This window comes from Lutra lutra, chromosome 1 (assembly GCF_902655055.1).
Source record: "Lutra lutra chromosome 1, mLutLut1.2, whole genome shotgun sequence".
NCBI classification, from domain to species: Eukaryota; Metazoa; Chordata; class Mammalia; order Carnivora; family Mustelidae; genus Lutra; species Lutra lutra.
The window spans coordinates 219747351-219759967 of NC_062278.1; the positions used below are offsets into that span (position 1 = coordinate 219747351).

The following is a 12617-nucleotide window of genomic DNA, read 5'->3' on the forward strand; positions in this document are numbered from 1 at the left end:
AGTCCTGACGACCACGACTACAGACATCTGTAGGCAGTGTCTCACTACCCACCCCCGCCTCCACCGCCCTGGGTGAAAATCGCTGGTTTAAGTTACACTGGTTGAATAAATAATAAGTTTACTCCTTTGATGCTTGCTCCAGGAATAATTACCAGCCTTGGAGAAACTGAGGCTGCCAGAGCTGGAAGCCCACTGTGGTTGAGGGAGGCTGCGGGATTTGGAGACTGCACTGGCCTGGGTTTAAATCCTGGTTCTGTTGTGTGACCATGGCGACCTGTGGTCTCATTCATTCAGTGTGTCTTTAATAAGGACCTACTGTGTGCCAGGCACTGGTTTAGCCACTGGAGACGAAACAGACATCCCACCCCTTTACAGAGCTCATAATCTTGCAAGGGAGAAGCACTAAGTGTGTTGGATGGTGGACATGCTGGGGATGTGGGTGTGAGGTGAGGGTTGGGGGCTGCATCTTAACGGCGTGGGAGAACATGAGGGAAGGTCTCAGTGAGGTGGCCTCTGAGCAGAGACCTAAAGGAGCTGAGAAGTGCACCCTATGTGTGTGTGGGGGAAACTCCCAAGCAGAGAGAGCAGTATGTGCAAAGGGCCTGGGGCAGGACCCGGAGTGTTGGAAGAACAGCCAGGGGGCCCATGTGGCTGGAGCAGAGAGGACGAGAGGGAGAGAGGGAGGAGGAAGGGGTAGGGAGGGGCCAGAGCAGGTCTTGCAGGGCCTCAGGGGGCTTCAGAGGAGGCTTGGGCTTCTATCCCCCAGAGGTGGGAACCCTAGTGGGGCAGTAGGCAGAGGAGGATAGAACAGAGATTTGCCTGCTCACAGCGCCCTCTGGTGGTCGTTGTGAGAGCACTGTCAGTTGTGGGTTGTCCGTGGTATTGCGGGGTGGGGGGGGTGTTTGAGGGCCTGAGCTGGGGGAGCAGGGCGAGGTGAAGACCCTGGTTCAGGCAAGCAGTGAGAGGGAGGTGACCCAGGATATTAGCACCTGCTGTGCATCTGAAGCAGGCCCAGTGGGTATCTCCTCAGCCCAGGCATTGTTACTGTGTTAGTTTAGGTGTCCTGTACTGCCCTACACTCAAGCCCAGGTCCGCGTCTCCAAGGCCGAAGCATCTTGCCTCCAGGGGCGGGTCTGTGTCACAGGAGCTCCGACCTCTGGGACCCACCGTGATTTGCGCAGCCAGCTTCAGGGAATAGCCCAGGCCCCTGGGGAGCCACGGAGGGCGGGGGCCCTCAGGCCACAGAGAGCCCACGTGGGCAGCTGAAACCAGCAGCCAGCGCCAAGAGGAGCGACTGCTGCTCTAGAAAGGGCCTCAGGTCCCGTGGGGCCTTCCCAGGATGCTGTGGGGCTGGCCCAGGCAGGGTTGGAGGGGACAGGCATGTGGGTCTCCCGCGCCGGCCTTGGATTCTCCTTTCTAGAGTCTGGAGTGGAAAAACCAGAGTTCGGGCTCTCTCCCAGTCTCTATGCTGGGGGTGTCACCACTCTGAGTGAAGACAGGGAGACACCTGGGATATGCTCTCAGGGATGAGGACCCACAACCCTATTTATCAAATGTGCCCTTGCTGGGGTAGGTCCCTGGTTTAGACCCCCAGTGGAATAATCCCAGCCCCCGTACACCACGAACTGAGTGACGCTGCGCACATCTCCCATCCTCTCTGACACCCCAGTTTTGCTTCTCTGTGTCCTGGGTACAAGAACAGCACTGAGTGCCACCAGGCCCAGGACCCCACAAGTGGCTGCCGTACCCCAGGGCATCTGTCTTGTGTCCGGGCCCCTTTGCCAAAAAGAGGAGGGGAGGATTCATCCAAAGGAGAGAATCCAAGCGTCTATAGGAAATTTTCTAATCAGGGTGCAGTGAGCGGACAGGGCTCTTCTAGGCTCTCTGTGACCCCAGAGCCACCTGGAGATGGGCTGAGAGGGGGGATCTCGGGAGCGAGTGGGCTATTACATGGGGTCCGGTGTTCAGTGGCCGTCACGGGTCACCAGAGAGGTGACCACCAGACCAGTGGCATCCTGGGGACCCCATGCCCACCAGGGAAACCAAACGATTTTGGCACACCACGCCCAAGGCTGTGATGGGGGATGTCCAGGCAGAGGTGGGGGGCAGAGGAGCTCCTGACCCAGCCTGCGGTAATCTGAGAAGGCTCCCTGGGGGAGGTGCTGGCCTAGCTGAGGTAGAAGCTGCCAGATGAAGGGAGGAGGGACTCCAGCGGAGAAAGAACAGCAGGGGCTCCCTGCTGTTGTGTGTGTCCGTGTCCTGCCCGCCCCCCCCCAGGCTGCTGGGGGTGTGTCCCAGCTCGGAGTCATAAACAGGCAGCTGGATGCCTCTTGGAGCTTACTTCTGCCCTTCCTTCCAGGGGCTCCCAAGAGAGGATTTCCCCCAAGTAAGATTCCTGACCCGGCCACAGTCACTTTCCTCTGTGACTTCGGCTGGGGACACGCAGGGCCCCAGTCGCCATTCCTGAGGCTTGGAGGAGGAGCCACCAGGGCAGGCAGAGCCCAGGGCTCGGCAAAACATCCCCATCAGGCTTGAGCCCTGGAGGCGATGGGAACCCAAGACTCGCGCCTGTGGACAGAAAGAGCCCTGGAGGCGATGGGAACCCAAGACTCGCACCTGTGGACAGAAAGACCCAGGTCCAAATGCAGGCGCTGTCCCCCTGGGCAGGGTGGCCTCACGCAAGCTTCTCCACCTGGAGTCCGCGTGTGGTTAACCACCACGGCTTTGCAGGGGTCCCGAGGGCACCCCCTTTTGTTCAAAGAGGGATTTGAAGAAATAATTTCCGTTTATCTTTAAACAGCTGTAAATCTCAAAAAGGTACCAAGCGGGAAGCCTCTCTCCCCCTCCCAGTGTCTAGCCACCTGGTTTCTCTCCTGGGGCAGCCTTCACGTGTGCGCATGCGCGCGCACACACTCCCGCCCCGCCCCCCAGGTTTTCTGCCCACCCTCTTGAGTTTTCTTTTCGTGCAGATAGTAACATCCGCTGCACTCTCTGCCCCTCGCTGTTGAGATCTTGCTGTTCTGCCCTGGGAGTTAGGAAAGCCCCCTCGTCCCTTGGTGCTGCCCAGCGTCCCACTTCGGGGCGGCCCCGAGGACATGTAGTCCGTCCCCTTTTGTCGGATAGTGAGGTGGCTTCCCGCAGGGCCTCGCCAACCCGCCGCAGCCCTTGAATCTGTCGCTCAGAAAACCTCAGGAGTCGCTGAATTCCTTCCTGCGCTCCGCTGTAGCAATCCCAACAGCAAGTGGCGAGCCCGGATTGCCTCGAGCGGTCCCTCGGTTACCGCGCAAAGTCAGAACCGAGAATGCGACGGGAAGTACTTTCACAGGATGCAGGGGCCTGTCCAGGCGTGGCGTGGAGGCTGCTGGGGCTTAAAGACCCCGCAGGCCCCACTGGAGACTCTCCGGGAGAGACTTCATACATCGGATCTCCTGGAGGGGCCAGGAATGTGGGCTTCGGAGCCAGCCGGGTTCAAATCCCCGCTGGGCCGGTGGTGGCTGTATGTGTTCAAGCGAAGGCTTTGCTCAGCGTCCTCAAAGTTAGGTATTACTGAACTACACCGCTGCATACAATAGGCGCTCAGCAAGCGCTTGCTCTCCCGGTTGTCAGCATCTTATGCCTCGGAAACCGGATCAGCCTTTCTGAGCTTCTGCTTCTAGAGCTGGCCCCTGTGTCTGGACGCCTCCCATGGATTAAGAGGCTAGAGCCCTGGATTCCAATGCCAGCTGTGACCTCAGATCCCTTGGTCATCCCCTGCTTCCCTGTTGGGTGCCTCAGTTTCCCCACGTGTCCCACCGGGGGATTATCTCCTTGCAAGTCTTTTCTGGGCCAGGGATCCTCCAGGGTTGGTTGGGCACCCCATGGGGGGCTGCCAGGTGCTAAATCTGAGGACCCCAGAGTCTTGGGGGAGGGCTCCCCTTCCACCACCTTCTGTGGCCCATGTGAGGTTGGAAGTAAATGTGAGCGTGTGTGGCTGTGGTCTCCGGGGTGGGCGTGAGGAGGGAGGGCGTGTTTGCATGGCTCCATGGGCTCCTGGGCTCATGCCTGGGCCCACCAGACCTTTCCTCTTCCTGCTCTGTCTCCAGAGCCCCCCAGGTTCATCAAAGAACCCAAGGACCAGATTGGTGTGTCAGGGGGTGTGGCCTCCTTCGTGTGTCAGGCCACGGGCGACCCCAAGCCACGGGTGACCTGGAACAAGAAAGGCAAGAAGGTCAATTCCCAGCGTTTTGAGGTGAGTCAGGGGTGAGGAGAGCCAGTCTGGGGCCAGCACCCTCTCCCAAGACGGGGCCCCAGCGGCTCAGCCATGCTCAGCCACAGATGTCCCAGATACATCTCCCAGATGTAACACAGGCAGCCAGGCCGGGCAGCCACCCTCTGTGGCCTCCGGCCGCTCTCACCCCTTCCTGGCCAGGCCCCCGTTCTGCCTGCTTAGTGAGGGCCGGCCAGACTGGCTTCCTTTGCCGGCCGTGTACTGTGTGGCCTTGAGCAAGGCTACACTCTCTCTTTGCCATCTCGCACATGGAGCCTCACGCACCACCCTATAACACACACACAATCAGACACACACGCTTCTGTAGCCGACATCCCTCGCCACGCTTGTCACACATACCGGCCTGTGCTCCTCACACACCCACGTACACACAGGCCCTTCTGCTTGCATAGACCTGGGCTCGGGTTCCGGTTTGCACGGGACGCCTGTCCGCATGGATGGTCCAGCCCCCAGCTCCTCTGCCTGCCTCCCCAGGGACTTCAGCCTCACCTTGTTCCCTCTCCCCTGCCCGTGGCAGACAATCGAGTTTGACCAGAGCGCGGGGGCCGTGCTGAGGATCCAGCCGCTACGGACACCCCGGGATGAGAACGTGTACGAGTGCGTGGCCCAGAACTCCGTCGGGGAGGTCACGGTCCACGCCAAGCTCACTGTCCTCCGAGGTACTGGGCTTCTTCAGATGGGTGGGGGAGGAACCAGGCCCTGGGCTTTTGAATCATTAAAAATGTTGGATTTTCTCCTTGGGGAACCTTGATCTCGCTTCCCCAGCCCGTTATGCCGGTTTGGCCCAGAGTCTGCCAGTGGGGATTTATTGAGCTTTTACAGGAAAGAGCGGTGTTGAGGGGACTAGTGTCATTCCCATTTATCATCTTAATCATGCTGCTCTGATTACAAGAGACTGATCCACCTCAAACTGGTTCACATAAGAAAGAAAATTCATTGATCTCTGTAATGAGACTGCCCGTGGAGGTAACAGCTTCAGGTTTGGCTAGATCCAGGAACTCATGCAGAGTTCTTAGGTCTCACCGTCTCTCTGCCTCTGGGTTTGTTTTCTTCCATAGTGCCTGTCCTCAGTGGGATGACCCCAGTAGCTCCAGGCTCCCAGGCCCCTACCCCAAAGAGAGGACCAGGTGGCCTGGGACGATGGCTCCTTGCCTAAGCTGGGTTAGATAGCCATCCCCGAGCCAGTTACTGTGGCCGGAGGAACAAATACTCCCATTGGCAGAGTCCTTCCTGGAGTCAGGGGTGTCAGCCCACACAGACAGGGTCAGCAAGGGGCGGGTCCGCCAAAGGGACAAAGGAGGAATAGATGTTGGACAGGCACAGACAGCTGCCCACCACCTCCCATGCATTCACACAGATCCTTCGGGAACACTGCTGGGCTGCTGGCTAGCCCTTGTGGGGGGGAGGGTGGCATCATGAAATTGCATTCTCCTTGTAAAACAGCACCCTTCAGACAGCCTCGCCACAGCGCCCCCCCCAACCGCTGATCCCTCCTGCCTGCTCTGTGGCAAGGGGGTGTGAGCCTCTCTAACTCTGTGACCCCAGGCAAGTTAATAAGCCCCTGGGAGCTGCGGCCCCTCACCTCCCTCACCTCCTGGGTGGGGAATAATGAGGTTCAGCGCGAGGGGGCGCCATGTGGTCCAGGGAGGTGGCGCATGCGCGGGAGAGGCTGCGCCCCCCCCCCCCCCGCCCCACCCCGCCCTCCCGCAGGGACCCAGCTCTTGGCTGACTCCAGCTCCCCAAGCGTCACCGTCCATAGTACAAGTTTAGTGGGGCGACTGCCACCAGCCCTTCTGGGGCTCCCGGGCTGGCATGCTAAAGCCTCTCCAGGGCAACACAGCCGGGGTGGGCGGAACCTTGGCCCCCGGGGCACTTGGTCTTGGACCTGGGGTGCAGCCTGTGCGGGGTCCCTCCCTCCGAGCGCTCTGCGCATCTAGGCTGTTTAACAAGAGGCCCCATAGTTTCCTCCGCGTGGGTCCTGGAGCCTGTCCGGCTGCTGGGAGGAGAGGGGCAGGGAGCTAGCTCGCCCGGGGCCTGGCCCCCCCCCCCCCCACCACCTCGCCTCTTCCCAGCAGATAGGCTTGCCCTGACCTTTCCCGGGCACAGACGGAACAGCCTGCCTCCCGCTCCCCTGTGCCAGCCTCCATTGTGAGCGCTCAGAGAGTTAAAAGGACATGCTGTGAATCTATTAACCGCCCAGTGGCTGGGAGTCTGGGAAAGAGACGTCTGTGCTCCCTGCAAACCCCCCCACCCCCGCCCCCATCAAGGCCTCCTTGGCTTTGCTCTGTTCTCTGGCCGCCTGGAGGGCTTGGTGCTTGGGCTGGATGCCCAGCCCTGGGCCTTTGACCCAGGAGCGCCTGTCCTCCCGCACCCCCATACCCCCTCCCGGGGCCCTGAGTCCCAGGGCTCTCCCTACGGTTGGCCCAGCTCTGGGCCCAGTTTTCCCTGCCTCCCTCCCCTGCTCTCTGATTGTGGACCCTGCTCACGCCTCCCTTGCTGTTGTTTTAATTAAACTCCGAGGAATCGGGCACAATGTGGTACGCGATGAACATTTTTGTTTAATTAGGAGCTCTCGGTACCCAGCCCCCCACCCCCACCGCTGGCTGCCACCCACGCGCGCAGTGGTGGGGCCCCTGGGGCCGCAGGCACGCAGGGTAAGTGCTCACGTGTGAACTCGCGTGGGAGTGGCCGCGTTCTCGGGTGAGCAGGCGCACACATGCCGGCCTGGAACGCGGAGAAGCCAGGCCGGTTGTTTTGGCCTTAACCTCCAGTGACGTCATGGGTAGCCGATCAGAACCACCTGTGGGCTTCAGGCCTCAGGCGGAGGAAGGACGATCAGGGCCTGACCCACCTGGGACAGGGTCCAGCCCCTCCTCCTCAGACTTGAGTAGGTCCAGTCCCCGGATTGGGGATGAGGGCTGCCGAAGCTGGTCCGTCCCAGCTTCCTTTGGGCTTAGCCAGGCCTGGGTATGAATCACAGCCTGTCTGTGTGTGGCTCTATGCGCTAGAGCAGCTGAAACTGAGCCTCAGTTTCCCCCTCTGTGAAATAGGTCCCATCTTAGAGGAGGGCATGGCAACTTACCTGTAGAGTGCTTGGTACAAAGTGCTCAGGATTGGGACTGGGACTTGGCCTTCCAAGCACCCCTCCCCCAACGGTGTGTCCGGAGTTCCGATCTCTCTGGCATGGTGGTCTCTCACCCACCTCTTCGTCAGTGCCCCAGTCCCATACCCCAGAGCACCCACCAAGCCCCCTGCTCCTTCTGGACCTCTGTGTATCGTTTCCCTGCACGCGGATAAGCGTCTTCTGGTCCAGAAGACAGCCAGCATTTTCTGTAAAACACCAGGGAGGAAATATTTTTGACTCTGCAGCCCAGTCTCTGTCTCAGCTTCTCAGCTCTGCCGTTGTAGCCGGAAAGCTGCTGTAGATGACGTGGACACAGACGTGGCCGTGTGCCAGTAAAACTTTATTGACAAAAACACGCCAAGGGCCGGGATTGGCCTTGGGAGAGTAGTTTTTGACCCTTCATCTATACTGTCTTTCACTCTGAACCTGTCCACGTAGCAGTGTGTCTGGACTTTGTTTTGGCTCCCATGGGTGGCCCAGCATGTAGATAATGAGTCCCCGTTGATAGCTGGTTAAGTTGTTGCCAGCCCCATGCTGCTCTGAGCCACTCCACATCCTCCTCTAGGGCACGGCGCATGGAAACCGTAGATGCGGAGCTGAGGGTCAGGGGTCTCTGGAGGGTGGCCACGGGGCACCCCTCCTCATAGGCTTTGTAGCCCCCGCGTTCCTGCGTGTTCACCTTCAGTTTCACCAGCCCCCACCCGTGATTGGTTTTGCTGTCACTTGGCCATCAGGATCGGGGTGGTGGGAACCACATGGGTTTGCCAGGGCTGCCGTAACCCAGTCCAACCATCTGGCAGCTTAAATGACAAATTCTCTCCTGGTCCTAGGGGGGCTGGAAGTCTGAGACTGGGGTGTTGGCGTGGCCAGTCCCTCCTGGGGCCTCTCTCCTAGGCATGCGGGCAGCTGTCTTCTCCCCCATCCTCATGTGCTCGTCCCTCGGCATGTCCGTGTCCCCGTCTCCCCTCCTTGCAAGGACACCCGTCAGATTGGATTAGGACCCACCCCAGTGGCCTCATTGTAATTTAATCACCCCTTTAAAGTCCATGAGGTCCTGGGGTTCAGGCTTCAGTGTGAATTTGCTGGGGGAGGGGGGGCTCCTTTTGGCCTGTGAAGGAGCGAGTGGGTGTTTAAATTCGCACCAAGGAGCCTCGTCCCTCGCCCTAGGGAATCCTTTGTCCATTGCAGATGGCAGGGCCACAGTGGACCTGGGGGTGTTCCGGATCAGAGCAAAAGGCACCCAGAGTCAAGTGCTGGAGGGGGAGAGTGGGGGTGGGGGAGCAGGTGGCCCCCTGAGCTGCTTCCATTCCCTGGTGTGACACCAGCTCAATTAGGTCACAGAGTCTGGTGAGGTTCTCAGGCATGCCAGTGACCACGTTCCTGCTGGCACCAGACATAAGGGGCATTTTCTCCTCCTGGTGGCTCTCCCACCCCCCTTTACCATGGAGGGAAGCCAGACCCTGGCCAGCGCCTGGAGGCACTGAGGCCTGGAGGCACAGGGACGTCTGGTGGGTTAACAGCAACTGGAACTGAACTTTTCATGCATTTATTGAGCACCTACTGTATGCCAGGCCCGGTGTTGGGCCTTGGGGGGTGTGGGGGCGACATAGGCACAGCAGGATAGAGTTGGCCTTAGATATGCTGGAGTCCAGGAGGTGTGTGGCTCCACTGTGTGAGCCAGCCTGAGGGCACCTGAGTGCAGAGATGGAGGCCAAGGGGGACGCAGGAGGGAGCTTAACCTCTCTGAGGAGCAGTGAGGTGTGTGTGGCTGGACGGAGAGAGTGTGAAGGTGGCTCGGAATGGGGCTGCCGAGGCTGGTGGGGCAGTGTGGGCCAGGATCTGGGTCCCCCCGGGAGGTAAGGACTGCACTGGAAGGGCGTACCGTGTGAGGCTTCTGTTTACGGACGTCTGTATTTACTTATTTTTTTTTAAACGGTGTGAGGGGCAGAGGGAGTGGGAGAGCGAGAATCTCAAGCAGACGCCCCACGAGGGGCTTGCTCCCACGGCCCTGAGATCATGACTTGAGCCGAAATCAGGAGGTGGACTCTTCACTGACTCGGCCCCGCTCCCCCTTCCCGGCGTCTGAGTTTATGTTTTTAAAACTAGCTCTGGATGCTCTAAAGGACCCAGCATCTTCCCCACTGGGAAAGTCTTTCCCGTGTCACTGCTGACACGAGCTGGATCATTTTTGGGTAGGGCGGTGTCCTGGACATGATGGGGTGTTGAGCGACATTCTAGGGCCCCACCCCAGGTGTGACCATCAGAATCCCCCACACCCTAGACCTCTCCAGTCATCCCCTATGTGGCAGAGTGGCCCCGAGCCAGAAGCTGCAGTCTGGCCCCATGCACTCTGCCCCCTGCCCCCTGCCATCGCCCCTGGCACTCCATCCCATGGGACCGATCGCCCATGTGCCAAGCAGCCACAGAAGCTGCCCCTTCAAGGCAGGAGCTGAACTTGGGTCCCCTGCGTCCCGGCAGTGTCGGCCATGTGGCAACCGGCCCCCTGCCCTATTCTTCCCCCGTCTCCACCCTCAGAGGACCAGCTGCCCCCTGGTTTCCCCAACATCGACATGGGCCCCCAGCTGAAGGTGGTGGAGCGGACGCGCACGGCTACCATGCTCTGTGCCGCCAGCGGCAACCCCGACCCCGAGATCACCTGGTTCAAGGACTTCCTGCCTGTGGACCCCAGTGCCAGCAACGGGCGCATAAAACAGCTGCGATCAGGTGAGCACAGGGGGCTGGGAGGATGCGGGAGCCACGGAGGGCGGCATCTCCAGGGCCCAAGCCCTGGGGGCTAATGGGAGACAGAAAGGCAGAGGGGATGTGTAGCCACGGGGAGGGCATTAGGGTGGGGAGATTGTCTTCGGAGCTGAGCCAGCGGGGATATAATGGAGCATGGACAGGCAGGGGTAATGGGGAGCTACAGCAGATGGTAGGAGGGGAGTGTGTCCGTGCCTTAGTGGGGTGCTAACGGACCCCAGTATGCACAGTGGTAGGCAGCTACAGACACCACAGGGGCAGAGTTTCTCCAGTCCCCAAGCGGCGCAGTCCTAAGGAGGCTCAGATGTTCCAAGTGATGGAAAGCCCCAGCAGTGGGGACACGGTGTGGTCCAGACAGGCAGAGGTAAGGGGGGCCGTGGAGAGTGGCAAGGGCGGCCATCCTCAGAGCCTAACCACTGGGTGTGTGATGGGGCACAGACAGGCAAGATAGTGGGGAGGCATGGAGGGTGGCACAGGGAGAGTGTCTTCTCTCCTGAGCCGTGGGCCTGTCCAGTGAGGATATAGTGGGGCCCTGACAGGCCAGAGGAGAGGAGAGATGTCTAAGGCAAAGGCAAGAGAGAATTTCCAGTGCTGATTGCAGTGAGAATCTCCAGAGGTGGCGGGAGGCCTTAGACAGGTAAGGTAGTGGGGAGCCATAGAGAGCTACAGGGAGAGATTGTCTCTGAGACTGAAGCAAGGACGTGACAGGGCACAGGGAGGCAGTCCTGCTTGTGTGTCCAGGTCCCCGCCGGGTCGGAAGAGCACAAGGCCTTGGTCACCTTTGGGATGGGTGCTTTCACGGTTGTGTCTCAGTGTAATGGCCGCGTGCCCCATCTGTGAGTCTGTCTGTCTTGGGTGGGGGGGGTGCTGTGTGGGGGGGCGCTGTGTGTTGTGTCAGTTATCGCACTGCTTCATGATGAGTCCACGTGTCTGTGTCTGGGCTCCCGGTGCCGGCAGCCTGACCTTCCCGCGGGAGGCCGATGCAGGCCCTGCCACCTGCCTGTGGGTTCGCCTTCTCCCTCCTGCACACGCACCCACGTTACTGTCCCTCCCAGCCATGCCCCCAGTCCCCACGTGTGCAGACACGCAATAGGGACGTGCCCGCATGCCCTCCTGGGTGTTTCCGTCCGCTGTGATTACACATGTTGGGGTATACCACTTTGCTTTCTCCTCCCCACCCTTCCTCTGAGGACAGCCCCCTGCCCTGGAGCCAGCCCTGCCTAAAGGCCTCCCAGTGGTTCTTCACACCCCCACTTACTGCCGGTCCCTTCAGCATCCGCCGAGGGTCCGTCTGCCCGTCCTCTGCTTTCTGCTTCTCACCAAGCTCTGAGAGGGAGCAGACGTTAAGCGCAGGGTTTCTTCCGTGGAGAGACCTGGGCCTTGCCCTGGGTGCAGGAGGGGTGGGGGTAGACAGCCTTCCCCCCTCCCATCTGTCTGAGGATACTTGCAGCTTGAGGGGTTCAGCTTCGGGCTGATGGCAGCCTGAGGATCCGGTTGTTTCCCTGCTGGCTTCTGCCCTCACAGCCCCCAGTAGAGAGAAGAGCGTGGACCCCGGGGCCCAGCACCTGAGCCAGCATCCGCTGTGTCCTAGAGCAGGTCTCTTTCTCTGGGTCTTGCAGCCATGAAATGCGCCTCCTCGCTGGGGCTCGTGACCAGATGCCTGGCACAGACTAGGTGCTCAACGAATGTCCGCTGCTTTATTGATCATAAAAAATCTGATGATTACCCTCCCCTCCCCTCCCTGCCCCCGTCCCGGTGAGGATACAGGCTTTCGCACTATGCCCGTTAACCATCCTGTTCTCTTTTCTTGTCCCTCTGTTAAAAACGTTCAGAAACCTTTGGTAAGTCTCATTTGTTCACCATGTCAACAACTAACGTTCCCCTCTTTGTTCCCTTCCTCCTGCCCCCTCCCCCCAGACTAACAGCCACTGTGACAGTAACGGTGACCCACTCCACGTGGCATGTTTACTAACGACCCCCTCCCCCACCAGCCACCCAGCCCTCCCCCGTCAGGCACCAGGGGGCTGCAGAGAGAAGAGACCAAAGGGAAAAGAGGAAAAAACACAAGGCCACAAGAGGCCAGTCAGATCCCAGAATGGGGACTAAGGAAAAATGAGTGGAATCCTACGGCTAGTGAAGTTTTGTACCTAACAATCCCCCAGCCTTGACACTGCTGGAAAATGGGGAACTTACAGAAGTTTGGGAGCTGGGTCTGAGGGGGAGAGAGGACTTCCCTGCTGGGCTGGCATGGGGCACTTCCTCTTTTGTCAACATCCAGCCTGAAGGCCCTAAAACTGACTGCTGGGCTAATTCTTACTAGAGTGAGAGTGACTGCTCTAGTCCCATGAAAGTTCCTTTTCCTCTTCCTCAGGTTAAGCAGCAGAACCACCTATTAAAGGTATATCCTTTCCTCTCAGTACGGTGGCCTTGGGCTGTTAGGCCATCTTGGGAGGTCCTGTTCTGTGG

At 59.5% G+C, this 12617-nt stretch overlaps 1 protein-coding gene across 20 annotated transcripts in view; it reads left to right on the forward strand.

Moving 5' to 3' along the window:
* The window catches only part of PTPRS (protein tyrosine phosphatase receptor type S), a 94683-nt gene that overhangs the window by 38329 nt on the left and 43737 nt on the right, over positions 1-12617 (forward strand). For 10 of the 20 annotated variants that reach the window (XM_047708652.1, XM_047708716.1, XM_047708688.1 and 7 more), the window contains exons 3-6: positions 4083-4228; positions 4785-4926; positions 9927-10115; positions 11984-11992. In XM_047708652.1, coding sequence (XP_047564608.1) covers positions 4083-4228; positions 4785-4926; positions 9927-10115; positions 11984-11992 — 486 coding nt within the window. The remainder of the gene's footprint in view (positions 1-4082; positions 4229-4784; positions 4927-9926; positions 10116-11983; positions 11993-12617) is intronic. The other 10 variants (XM_047708697.1, XM_047708707.1, XM_047708733.1 and 7 more) reach the window with 1 other exon arrangement.